The following is a 13,956-nucleotide window of genomic DNA, read 5'->3' on the forward strand; positions in this document are numbered from 1 at the left end:
TTTACATTTAAAGCGAATGGCCTTAAAGTAAAAATACGAAACAAAGAGAATTTAGTTTGGACTAGCTTATAATCATGTGCAGCAATCAGTCACTTCAATTTGTACATGACGTGAGCTAACCACTAAAATTTTGATTGATGCAAGTATATGGTCTTGTGATTAGACAATGGGGTATACCCTCTCCGTTACTAAATATAAAGGATTTTGGTGGGATGAGAGGCACATACTATAACAATGAATCTAGATAGGCTTGTGTCCAAATTAGTTCTCTTGTGATGTGTCACATCCCACCAAAATTCCTTATATTTAGGGACGGATAGAATATGATTATAGAAAGATGAGGTTCTTTTTAAAAACTCCGTTGCAACCCATGGGCAATTAATTAGCTAGTTTTCCATAATGTTTAGAAATCGGCCGGGCCTGCCTAAATCGCTATGTAGAGCCATAGTAGAGCAGCTGGTAGTATGAGGAATAACAGCGTCATGGAATATGATTCTGCTAGGCGAGTTTTTGCTTGACGTAATGAACCAGGAATCACAGGCACTCTCTCCATGCCAAAAATAAACCACCTTGGTTAATTAGGATGGAACATAGTATAACAAATCTAGATAGGTTATATCTTATTTCAACCTAGGTTAATTTAATTTTAGTAAGGAAGAAGTAATAGACAATTATAGTAGACTAGGTAGCCAGTGCTTCCATAGACTTGGGAAACAATCCAGTCCACCGGCTAGCCAAGATTCTAATTCTATAGATATGATCCTGGCTTGACCTGGACTTGTTCCTAGTCTAGCCAAGATTCTAATTCTATAGATATGATCCTGGCTTGACCTGGACTTGTTCCTAGTCTATATATATGTCTTCTAGTAGACACATCTCTTATCACTCACGAGGAGATTCCATTTTTCTTACTTGTGGTCTAGAAATGAGACGATAATATTGTACAACTAGTATATATATTTTTAATAATAAAATTTGTATCGATCTTTCCTTTGAAGAAATTACTACCAATTATTACATAGTTTACAGGTGAAAAACCACGACTTACAACATCATAACTTAATTAAAAAAAACTATTTAGAACACCAACCTAAAGATAGAACAACTTCTATCTATGATTAGCGAGGAATTACATAACCGTTGTTTCGCAACGGCTTGTAAATTAGTCTTTGTCTTCCTCAAAAGAGAAAATGGCATCTCCGAAACCCCTTTTATATTCGTATATGTCATTGAACAGTGTGATTTTTTCAATTTTATAAATCTCGTTGCAATATAACTGTACCAATATCCTTAAAAAAATATAATTATATACATAAACCCTTTAAATACTTATATTATTTGCAAATCTAAACATTTTCGGTCAAGCTATTCTCTTATTCTTATTGACGTGGTAGGGCAACATTTGCCACGCCGTTTAAACAGCATTTTGCCACAAGTAGGTGACAATCACAGTTACCATGCCATGAATTAGTGGTGGTGCCACAGTATCTTATCATACCAAGACTACACTAAATTCAGGTCGAAATTGATACGCTTTTATTTTGATGTTTGCTGTTACACTTGTCCAACTATTATTTTGATGTTTACGTAGATTTCTAGAGAGTATCAATGAGGTTGACTGTCTTAAAATGGACTTCCGGATTCCGATCCTCCTCATATATATATATATAAGAAAAAAGAAATGGACGAGACGTGTTCTCTGGCAGTCTGGCTGATATCAACTTGGATTCTTTCGACTTGTCACCAAGAACACAGGGAACATATATGCCATTGCTTTGTACTATTGTTTCACACAGAAGTTGCAAACAACTCTTTCGTAATCACGACTACTTATTACTGACTTATCATCGCCGGAATGGTGACGCTCAGCTCGGCATAACCAATACAGGTCCATTAGAATTCAGTCTGCGTCCAGTGGGTGTTAGATTGATCTCTGGCCACCGAGCCAGAAAGGAGAGCGTTGGGCTCAGCCCACCAAAGCCCACGCGATCCCTAACGTTGAGGAGCGAGTCTCACGCATTCTCTCGCACGTCTCTCTCTCTAGCGCTATGATTGGAAGCGCCGTTTTCCTCGAGAAGGAATCGCTCCCGATCCCCTCAATACGCATATAAAAGGGAACCTTGACCCAGATACGAGTGACGACTCACGTACACTAAGCCATTCCCAAAATCCCTCAGACTACCAATCTTAAGGCGTATTGACGGGGAGCGAAGGGCGAATTCCCATCGCCGCCACCGCACGGTGATTTCCATCATCGGCTCCTCACGACGACTACACCAACGCATCTAACCCCATAGTACTATAGCCCCTTAGGGATGGCTGTTTGGCAGCAACCTATCCCGGAGCACACACCGTCTGGGAGCCTCAAGAGGTCGTCTGCCTTGCATGTGGCCACACACCCGGTCGTTAACACACCGTCTACTAAGAGATAAGCGAGCGTTCGACACCCGACGGCCGTGAACTTGTTGCCAAAGTCAGATAATCTATATGGTGTGCCCATTAAGTTCAGCAACCAGCCCGTACCGTTCATCCTGGCAGAAGTACTATTGTAGCAATAGTTGGCTATGTGCATCCTCATTCGTACCTGACCTTCTGTCAGCGAGATGTTAAGCAGCTCCACGTCTTTGTAATACGGCTTGCCATCTCCTGTGGTGTTGCATGTGAGCTTGAAGCCGGGTAGGGCTCAGGCAAAATCCAGGCCGAACGGGTAAGGGATCTCTACCCCGCCGCAGCTTCTCTCGCAGATGGCTGCAGAGGCGGCCGAACAATATGCCGCGATCCCTATGCAGAGCTATAGTAGTGAAGGTAGCATGTGGAATGGCATGGATGATTTGTGAATCTTCTATTCTTCCACGCTGTTGTTCTGGGTAAGTTTCTTCGGAACCTATAGCTAGCTAAATATATATGAGTCGGGGATTCTAAATAATTCATAAGTCCAATTAGCTAGAGCTAGCTCGATCTTTCATAAAGACGTAGGAAACGAGAGATCAAGCTACGTACAACCGTGTGATGCTTTGACTTGGACCTGTTCTACTTCTAGTCTTCTAGGTAGGTCTATGCACGCTGAAAATTCTCTGCGGCAGTGCCGCACGACGCATCCTGTGCAACACCGCCTATACTGTCGACACGTGTCCGATCTCCTGCTGTAGCTCGAGCCTTTTCTATGGAGCCGAGCCGATGTGTTGAAAGCCTAAAACACCAACCAAAGCCACCATCTTCCCGTCGTGCGGCTGCCCACGTCGGTGAGTTCCACCACCGCCTCTCAGTCCTTGAGATCCATCACATCCTCCATGCGCCTAACTCCATCACCCCTCTCCGACTACCCCAAAATCGAATTCATCGCATCACCGGAGAGGCAGAGACCAATATCACTTCCTTCAAGGCTCCAACCGAAGAGAAGATATCAGGTTTCTTGAAGCGATATTGAATATTGATCCTGGCTTCTCTTTACAATGGGGTGCTCGTTGGAATTGGAATTAGTGTGCTCACAAGCCCTCCGCCGTTTGAGAAGGGGAATGCGGTGGATGATGCCGAGGAGGAAGCGACCGTCAAGGATATCACGAACGAGAAGCTGAAGTTGGCGACACGGAACATGCCACGGGTGACGGCGGCGGCAGCGGACGGGTGGGGGCGTGGGGCTCCTTGGCAGGGTGGAACCCGACGCCCCGACGGGTGAGGCGTAGTCGTAGAAGATCGCTGATGATGCGGCGGAACCGAGGAAGGAGGCACAGACCGTGCATGCGCGGCCGACGTCAGCGACGGACGGGAGGCATATCAGGACCTCCACGATGAGGTCGTAGGTGAGAACCAGCTCCTGGGCGTTGAGTCGACTATAGAGATTGGACATCGGCTCGGCTCGAAAGAACTCGGGCTACAGTAGAAACTTAGACACGCGTCGCTAGACTACGCGGTGTTGTACATGAAGCGTCATGCGGCACCACCGCAGAGAATTTTCTTCCGTCTACGCATGCCCTCGCGTAATCATAATAAACCTATTGTTTTTGCCGTCGCTACGTGGATGCTTTCTCCTTGCTACAGTGCAACAGTGATCCCTCCGTTCGTAGCCACACGATCTGACGTGTTTCTTCGATCTAGACCATCCATCGCCAAACCTTATCCACTGCACCACCGCAGCCTGGACTAGACCAACGCATCGTCGAGGTCGCCTCTTTCTCTTCACCGACCGCACGCACCGCCATCGCCCTCCGTCCCCATCGCTTTCGCATCGCATGCCCTCGCCGTCCGCATGGCCTACGCGCCCACCCCTCGCGCCCGCCTCCCCTCGTCTCCCCTTCCATCCTCGCCACCGGCACCGCCACGCGGCGGGACGACGAGCCGGCGCCGCGGCGAGTGGCGGCGTCTTCATCGGAGAAGGGTCCCGACACGAATACGACGACGCTTGTGCACGTGGTGTTCGGCATCGCCTCCTCCCGCCGCACGCTGCCGCTCCGCCTCCCGCTGCTCCGCCCGCCCGCGCGCGCGTCCCCCTTCCTCGACGGCCCAGCGCCGGCCGCCGCCGCCGCGGCGCCCCCTCCTCTGCCGCCCAACCTACGCCGACGCGCTGCCGGCCGCCTGCCCTACACGCCATCGTCGCCCTCCGCCTGCTCTACCTCCGCCTACCCTACAGGGCGCCGTCGCCTTCCATGGGACAGTGAGCTCAACCAGGAAAAGGCTATAGGTATGGTGCTGCTTCTCTTATCTCTCCCCATCATTTTCTCTATGAATCAGGCATACTTGATTTGGATTGGATGCATGCTAGCCCGTCCAGCCACCCTGTGGTGCTTCACATGCAGTTGTGCTGCAGAATAGGTAGCAGCTTCTAACATCGTGTGATTTATCGTCAGCTGCCTGAGCCAAATCTTTATATGCTAAATTTCATATGCTACATATTTCAAGTTATCCCTGGATTCTTATCTCATTTGTCTGCTTTGGAACAAGTACTGGGTTAATACGTTATCTTCATCACCTCTCCTGGGCAACTTGGGTTATGTTGCTGGCCAGATCTTTGATTTAGGTAACAAATTCCTTTTACGAGTATTTACCCAAAAAGAAGTACACGTCTATTTTTGTTTTACCATGAGACCAGATAAAGTTATAAACCAATTTGTGCTATGCAGCTGATAAACTAGAGCAAGCTGAGGGTCAACTGGTACACAGACGATATGGCATGCTTATACCATCACAACGAAAGAAAGAGGTCATATTCTTTACCATCTGCTGTTCTTTGTCATTTTCAATATTTATGGTGGTATTTGTATGCTTGCAACTTGCAACCTATGAGATAAATGCCAACTAGATTTGAAACATTGAACATAAAGACATTTAGTTATGTAAATAATGAATTAGTGACATCGTGCATGGTGACGTTTGTTATGTGCTAGGGCTTTGTCTCCCTGAGAAATTTGGGAGGATGTTATATATAGTTGTCATACTTCCATTAGGATCATTACTTCTGTCATATCTGAAGTACTGCAATTTTGTTGCTGTGTATTTGGGTTGATAGGATATTTCAAGCTGAGTTCACAGATTGACGATAATAAAGTAAAATGCAAGATATTAATATGAAAGCCATCTGAGTTGGGAAAGTATGATTCCGATTATGTTTTGTTCAGAGTTGCGACTTGCAACGAATGGGTTAAATCTATATCCAGGTATAATAGACTAAGATTGAATTAGTCAAACAATTCTCTTTCTTGCAAATATATAAGTCTATTTGTTCTTTGTCATTGTATAAATTTGTATTATGTGTCCTCAACATTGTGATGTTTGACCCATATGTCTATAACAAACATGTTTTTGGATTTCTTAAGAACCTCAACATTGTGATGTTTGACCCATATGTCTATAGCTAAATGAAGCTTTCTCTTTTTATTCCTTTATATGATTTATTTAGCAAGAGGAGTCTCCACTGCCTAAGGTAACACGGGATAGCTCGAAAATTACTGCCGAACAGGTCCATGGTCTCATGTCACAGGTAAGCCATAAGCTTATGCCTTCACTGTTGATGAGGTTTGATTCTCCTGGTATATTTGCTTGCATTATGATAACTTTTGCAACATGATGTTTCAAGGTCATTAAGGATATCCTCTTCAGCTCTGTGCACCCGTCAAACAAGACAAGCACAAGCGCACCAGATTTATCTGGGCCCGAGCTTATGGTTGAAGCATGAGTTCTACAAAATTCCTTCATTTGTTCTACAAAATTCTATGGGTAAGTAATTACATTCAAGGCACATAAATAAAGCTAATCACCTTTAACATGTTATTCTTAAACAAATTTGTCGTGGTTCTTTTGGTATTAAATGTATTTACCTGTTTGTTATTGAGTGATAACAAAAATATACATGTATGGAGTATCTTTAAAATATGCATATCTGTGATTCCAGATTTCTTTAAAAAAAAGCATGCTCTGCAGAATTGGAGGCAGTTGTGCATGTATGTGATCTGTCCATTTAGTTGTATACATGTATGGAGTATCCTTAGAATGTTATGCATATATGTGGTTCCAGATTTCTTTTAAGAGGTGTGCTCTGCAGATTTGGAGGTGGTTGTACATATGTGTATATGTGTGATTCCGTATTGTTGTGATCTATCTAATTTCCTATAAATATTGCCCAAGCTACATGGCATGTATGAAACTATAACGTAACCTTCCTTTATATTTTACTTATATTGCTCTTTGCTGAACTAAAATGTTAATATATTATTATGATTCTGTGATATCCTTATGAGGATAAACAATGCCCCTCTAGATTAAATCTACCTCAATGTCTTGGTTATCCTCTTTTCATATACACTTATGTTGGAGCTGATTGAAATTTTTTATGTGCACGTAACGTTGTGGCTGTGAACATGCTCTGAAGCAATCAACAGTCCTGCATTGATCTGAATAATTGCTTGATCGTTTTATTATCAGGCAATGGAGAGCTGGTGTTGGATAGTGAAAACCCTATGGTGAGCCTATGGTTGAAGCATGAGTTCTACAGTATTCTTTCATTTGTTCTACAGAATTCTATGGGTAGGTAATTACATTCAAGGCACATAAATAAAGCTAATCACCTTTAACACCTTATTCTTAAACAAATTTGTCGTGGTTCTTTTGGTATTAAATGTATTTACCCTGTTTGCTATTGAGTGATAAAAAAAACATACATGCATGGAGTATCCTTAAAATATGCATATCTGTGATTCTAGATTTCTTTACAAAAAAATGTGCTCTGCAGAATTGGAGGCAGTTGTGCATGTATGTGATCTGTCCACTTAGTTGTATACATGTATGGAGTATCCTTAGAATGTTATGCATATATGTGGTTCCAGATTTCTTTTAAGAGGTGTGCTCTGCAGATTTGGAGGTGGTTGTACATATGTGTGATTCAGTATTGTTGTGATCTATCTAATTTCCTATAAATATTGCCCAAGCTACATGGCATGTATGAAACTATAACCTAACCTTCCTTTATATTTTACTTATATTGCTCTTTGCTGAACTAAAATGTTAATATGTTATTATGATTCGGTGATATCCTTATGAGGATAAACAATGCCCCTCTAGATTAAATCTACCTCAATGTCTTGGTTATCCTCTTTCCATATACACTTATGTTGGAGCTGATTGAAATTTTTTATGTATACATAACGTTGTGGCTGTGAACATGCTCTGAAGTAATCAACAGTCCTGTATTGATCTGAATAATTGCTTGATTGTTTTATTATCAGGCAATGGTGAGCTGGTGTTGGATAGTGAAAACCCTACATCACCCAGGGGCATGCAGTATGCATTTGTTGTGGGCTAGATGGTCCTGATCATGCTACAAGGAGCATAATAAAGAATTTTTTGCTCTTCAAAGAAACAAGTGTTTACAGTGGATGACCATTTGTTTCTTTTAGAAGTTTGATTGTTATAATAATCTTTAAGGCACCTAGAGCTTTTCCTGTTAGCATGTTTGATTGCTTAAGTAATTCCTACTTGTGTTCTTGCTATGATTAGGGCAGACAAGTATCACATTATATATGGTTTCATTAGGTGATGTAATTCTAAATCCCCGCAAAGATTAAAAGTTACTTTCCCCTTATCTATCGTTCCTGCCAAACTATAGTGTTTATCATATGGGGACCATGGTTTCAGGTTGTATATATGAAATTTGTCATCAGGGAATCTATACATAAATAGTTGTCATGTTGAATGCAAATGATTATAGATGTAGCCTTTTGTTGTCATCCTTCAAAGCTTTGATTTATTAGTAGACAGATATTATTTTTTTTTGCTCTGTTTTGTTAAGCTGGTGGTGCATCTGTTCTATTTGCTGACAGCTAATGTCAGTTTTTGATCCACTTAGCTCTCTTGCCCGCGGCAACGCGCGGGCAGCCAACTAGTTCTACAGGTCTATGCAGAGAAGTAGATCTTACTAGATAACTGATTACTAATTCAAAGTTTCTAACTTGGCAATTTCCTATTAATTTGCTAGTGGAGTACTCAACAAATAATTTTTCAAGGGCACGTGTCAATAATTTTCATGATAAATATGCATTGTCTATCATTTTGCAAGGATTTCTGATTTCTTCCATATATAAATACTACTCCCTCCGTTTCAAAATGTTTGACGCCGTTGACTTTTTAAAATATGTTTGACCGTTCGTCTTATTCAAAAAATTTAAGTAATTATTAATTATTTTCCTACCATTTGATTTATTATTAATATATTTTTATGTAGGCATATAATTTTACATATTTCACAACAGTTTTTGATAAGACGAACGGTCAAACATGTGTTAAAAAGTCAACGGTGTCAAACATTTCGAAACGGAGGGAGTATGTAATAACATGTCTCACATCAAACAATTATTCATTGTGCATTTTACAAATGTGCTAAAGCAATGTAAAAAAAGAGATATTTGTATTGTTCGATCTCGATGGCTCCAGACAAAGAACGGTTGAGATTTATTTGTTGTGGAGAAACTATATAAAAATATTCATAAGAAAATTCAAATAAGTCCAGACTATCTAATTTCAAACCTTGAGAGAGTGTCCAATCTATCAACAAGACAAATCTAAAACCTCAGAATATTCAATCTTATGGATGTTAATCGGATCGAGAAAATAAGTAAGGTATATACACCGTTCGATATATATATTGCGATTGGTTCAAAGCTCCATTTGCATATATATTTAATTAGATTCAAAGTAATGTCTTGTGGAATCAATCAAACTCCATGTGGAACCGGTAAATCAAAAGGACCCTCTCATCAAAAAGATAAACAAAGAATGCTACATTTTTATTTATTTTTATTTTAAACATGGAAGGAGTCGCTTCCTGTTGGCTGATCTCTGTTAGGCACCCGGCCGCTGCTCACCGTGGCAAAGTAATATACGTGATCAGGTCTACTCGTTTTCTAAATTCCTCTCTCTATATACTACTAGTCACATGCACGTGCTAACGCTACGTCAATATTTAGTAATACAAATGAAACAATAAAAAATGATGTATGTTTTCACAATTAAACATATAATAAGATATATATATATGATTTAAAAAAAGTTGGGTACACAGATCTTTGGTTGAATAATCTTTAGTTGGATCACATAAAGCAATCCATGTGACCTTTTGTAGAAATTGAAAGCAAGCATGCAAGCTTAAACTCTTTTGTAGCAATTCTAATTCTAATGTTGTATGTTCACTCTCTAATCCATGCGCATAATATAGTCGTAGATAAATAATAGCCGAGGGAAAAAAAAACAAAGATAGTACACCACGTCACATAAAACAGAATAAGTAGTTAAGCCTTCTAAATTAAAATCTTAGATGCAGGTTGCTGATATTTATGAGAATAATTATTCAACTATTAGAAACAAAATCTAATATAATGTAAGATTCCCCTTCTATCTATGAAGGTTTCCCTGAAATTAGAGAACTCACACTACTAGGAAACGCATTTTTGTAAGCGGCCAAAACCAATTTTCGTAGGCGGAGGGGAGGACCGCCTGTAGACGAACGACGGTGAAAATCATCCATTTTCGCAAGCGGGCAAATGGCCCGCCTGCGAAAATCCAATAAAAAAGCAAAAAAAAATCGCCTCGCCGCCACCGCCGCGTCCGCGTGCGCCGCCGCCGCCCTCCCCCGGCCTCCCTCCGGCCGGATCTGGGAGGGGAGGCCGGGGAGCCGTCGCCGCGTCCGCGCACGCCGCTGCTGCCGCCGCCGCCGCTGCCGCCGCGCGCTCCGCCGCCGGTGGAGGGAGGGGAGGGGATGGGGGAGCTGAGAAGCCGGTGGTGGAGGGAGAGAGAGAGTTGAGAAGATAGAAATGAGTGGTAGGGAGGGGTTGGAGCACTAGATAAGGATTGAAGTTTTTTTTTTTGGGTAGATACGATTTTTGCAGGCGGACCACATAATGTGCGCCTGCGAAAATCTATTTTCGCAGGCGCGGCTTAGGTGGTCCGCCTGCGAAAATGATTTTCACAAGCGCCGCTTAAGTAGTCTGCCTGCGAAAATAGACCTCGATTTATATTTTTGTAGGCGGTCATTTGACTCCCAAGCTCATGTCCGCCTGCGAAAATAACACCCCTACGTTGGGAAAAATGCTTTTTCTAGTAGTGTCAGATGTTTTACACTTTTTTTTCCAAAACCATGCAAATGTACTGCATGTCGTTTACATAAAGAAGGAAGATATATATGCAAATATACAGCAACAAATACTAAAACATCGGAATGAAAAAGAATATTCTATTGAAATGCTCACATTTTCCGAAAAGGAAAAGCTAATTGATTGAAAATAAATCAACGATATATAAATCCTAGAACAATTGTGCCCATGCCAATTCTCGATACGTCAACCAGTATAGCGACTTGATGAGGTGAAACCTAGCCAAACAAAAAAAATCAGTAATATTCACAGGGGCATGGTAACAGTATTTTTGGGACCTCAACTCGTTACAACAATGGGCCAAACCATAAAATTTAAACAGTGATAAAATATACTCGCCTTGCTTTCTTAATCTCTTTCACAAAAATATTTTCATATTCACCAATCGTGATTAGAGTTAAACCATAACAAATTGCTTCCATATGCAGTCCAGAGTGCAGTTAACGGACAGACTTTCAATAGCTAGTCAGCTAGAAGCTATATATGCTGCATCACTCCAAGAGAAAATGGCGTTTATATATCCACAAAATTTTGTAATTGAGTGATTTCAAAATTAGACTATTCATCATAGCTCCCGTCCATACCAACTCACATCAATCCAAATTGAGCATGCAAAAGCACAAACTAAAATACACTACAGCATATATATAAAAACAGATCATTGAAGGGATTAAATCAACATCTCTTTGCCTCTATTTCCATGGAACAACAACATATTTAGCATTTTCATGAAGTAACAAGAATCAAATTTTCTGACCAAAAGTGATGATCAGTTGAAATTGCTTTGCTCTGTCTGTCGAAACTTAATAATTGATCGAGAATAGACAAGTCTCCCAATCTGCCATACAACTTGGAACTGCACATATATCAAGTTGGGATCCAAATTACAGCTAGTGAAGCAACAATAATAATGTGATAAGAAAGTGATCTAGCTAGCTGCATACAACTTCCAACCTCTAGCAAGGACTGAATAAATATGTAGCCCTCTTTTCAGTTTTGTCAAGATACTTCCCTTCAAAAAAAAAAAATTCCCTTCAAAAAAGGTTTGTCAAGATACATGAAGAGATTGAATGTTACATGGTACAAGATGATTTAGGCTTTTGTAAAAAGTGTATTATTTTCTTGTGTTAGTGCATGATATATATCTTGTCAGGTTTCTGAATTTCAATTCGTCAGTAATTCAGTTCATGCGTGTCTGAAGTTAATGAATTATTCATCTTTAGCTTGATCTCACCTATGGTCTTTAGGTAGCACCGTAGGCTGCTGCTCCTCTGTGCCCTCCCAACAGTGGAACCATGACGAAATGTTCGGGTCACCTTTTGGTTTTAGTGGGAGTTGCATGTTGTTCTGGAACAGAATTTGGCAAGTGCACTATTTTGGTCAGATATATGAACCTGAAACTTTTTTCTAATTTGGTCAGATATATGAACCTCAAAAATGCACATCTGAAAAATATGATTGAATGGTGGTGAGCAGTGGAGGACTTCTGAGACACAGCATTATAAGGCATGAAGCAAATGGACGCATGGCTGCAGTTGGCAGATTCCTCACTTCTCTGAGCGCATCACTGGCTAAGAAGCAAGATCACCTGAAATGACAAACACTAAATCAAACTATACTCAGAGAAAGAAATCATTTAGTGCACCAACTACATGTTATGCACTTTTGCCTCTTTTGATTCCAACCAGAAATAAATCATTATGCAATTGCCATAACAGAGTGCTCTTAATGGGCCAGTGATGTAAGAGAAATATTTGCTACTCGGGATTTATTCCTTCAAACCTAATGTCCATAGTACCACTAAACACAACAAATCTGCATCTTTCATGATCAATATAATGGGCTACATGGCCGGAGAAGCCACGATTAGGAAACTCCAATTGACCTTGATGACGGCAAGTTCACATTGAATTCAATGGTGGTGGTCTCCGGATGGTGTAGAGGTTTGATTGGGGCGGATAGGTTCTCAACGACAGCTCCTAGGGCCTAGACCATGGATCGTCGGGGGAGGGTATGGGTGATGGCAATCTCGACGACGGTGACAGGGACATGGGCGCGGCGAGGCGGACGGATGTGATGAGGGCGTGGGGAAGGAAGAAGGACACGGAAGGGGGATCGATGGCGACGATGGAGCTTGTGGTGGGCGTGGTGGAAATTAGGGCTGGGCAGGGAGAGGGAGGAAGCGCGTGTCCGCGTGGTTTGGGTTGGGGGCGATCTGCGTGGGGAGGTGGGGGCAAATATGGGGCGTTGGATCTTAGGGAGACAATCTGAACCGTTCCATGAGGAATGAAAGAATGAGTGACGAGTGATGAGTGAAACCATTTGTTCAATTATAGGGTAGAATATATGATTCTCAGTGACAAGAGACACGATACTATTTCGTTTCTCTGCCAACCAAATATACATCGCCGTAACTCGAAAATGTTAAACAAGACGCGCTGAGCTTGCTTTGGATTTTGGATACACCACCCTTGGCCTTAATTTTCATCGATCTGTGCATGCGCATGGTTAATTCCCTGCGAGCTGAGCCTGTATTCATCTAGAGTTTGTTGCTGTTGGTTCAAAATAATTACAAAAATGGCCTTTTTGAACTTGTCTCATCATTGCTGTTTCTAAAAGAACTGTCCGGGTTTTTTTGGTTGCTACCGGATCATGAGAAAAACCGGAAGTACAGCCGGCCGAGGCATGTACCAGACCACCCAATTTAACGCGAAATTAATGGCTGTGTCCCTGTGTCCTCAAACTCGCACTATCTCTCACGCTCCCTCGTCTCCTCCTCACCTGTCAAACGCCGACTCTCCCTCAGCGATTGACGAACCAGAACAAAAATTACTCAAAATCCTCTAATTTTTAATTAATAAGAACTAAAACAACTTAAAAATAGATAAGTTACCAGGTATCCGTAGACACCGGGAAGGTACACATAGGAATGCCACTCCGATAGCTGTTCCGAACATCTGCCGTGTGACGCCGGTGATGCCCCCTATCGAGCGACGCCATGTCGTCCTGGTATCAAATACCGGCTCCGTTTCATATTATAAATCGTTTAACTTTTTTCAGGTAAAATTTCTTTAAGTTTGATCAAATTTATAGAAAAATATAATAGCATTTTTAATACAAAACAAAACGTATCTCTACTAGTATAAAACTTGAAGCTGTTTCTGCAGTCCGTCATCTGTGTTTGATTCGGTTAGAAAAATTGAAGATGTTTCTGCGGTTCATCATTTGTCTTTGAGTTGGTTTTAATTTTATGTTTTGGTTTTAATCTATATCTCTTCTTTATTTCTACTATTATAAAAATTGAAGATATTTTTGCCGGTGT

General features: G+C 41.4%; 1 protein-coding gene and 1 long non-coding RNA gene across 6 annotated transcripts; one reads left to right on the forward strand and one right to left on the reverse strand.

Moving 5' to 3' along the window:
• The first annotated feature begins 4,171 nt into the window (after positions 1–4,171).
• On the forward strand, positions 4,172–8,188 carry LOC127771968 (uncharacterized). Of its 5 annotated transcripts, XR_008017248.1 has the most exons (8): positions 4,174–4,678; positions 4,760–4,809; positions 4,939–5,014; positions 5,118–5,197; positions 5,894–5,974; positions 6,071–6,210; positions 6,916–7,017; positions 7,716–8,188. XR_008017248.1 is itself a non-coding variant. In XM_052297931.1 (7 exons), the coding sequence occupies exons 4-7, from the start codon at positions 5,958–5,960 to the stop codon at positions 7,790–7,792; spliced, it is 336 nt and encodes a 111-aa protein (XP_052153891.1). In that variant the 5' UTR covers positions 4,685–4,809; positions 4,939–5,014; positions 5,118–5,197; positions 5,894–5,957; the 3' UTR covers positions 7,793–8,188. The 5 variants fall into 5 exon arrangements, 1 of the variants encoding a protein (XP_052153891.1); XR_008017246.1 differs by having other exon boundaries at positions 4,172–4,678; positions 4,760–5,014; XR_008017247.1 differs by lacking the exon at positions 4,760–4,809 and having other exon boundaries at positions 4,176–4,678.
• Positions 8,189–11,885: 3,697 nt separating this feature from the next.
• Positions 11,886–12,770, reverse strand: LOC127771970 (uncharacterized). The gene is made up of 3 exons (XR_008017250.1): positions 12,520–12,770; positions 12,065–12,222; positions 11,886–11,981 (listed from the first exon to the last, which is right to left on the reverse strand). It is a non-coding gene; the product is annotated as an uncharacterized LOC127771970 (long non-coding RNA).
• Between the last annotated feature and the right edge of the window lie 1,186 nt (positions 12,771–13,956).

This window comes from Oryza glaberrima, chromosome 4, assembly GCF_000147395.1.
Source record: "Oryza glaberrima chromosome 4, OglaRS2, whole genome shotgun sequence".
NCBI classification, from domain to species: Eukaryota; Viridiplantae; Streptophyta; class Magnoliopsida; order Poales; family Poaceae; genus Oryza; species Oryza glaberrima.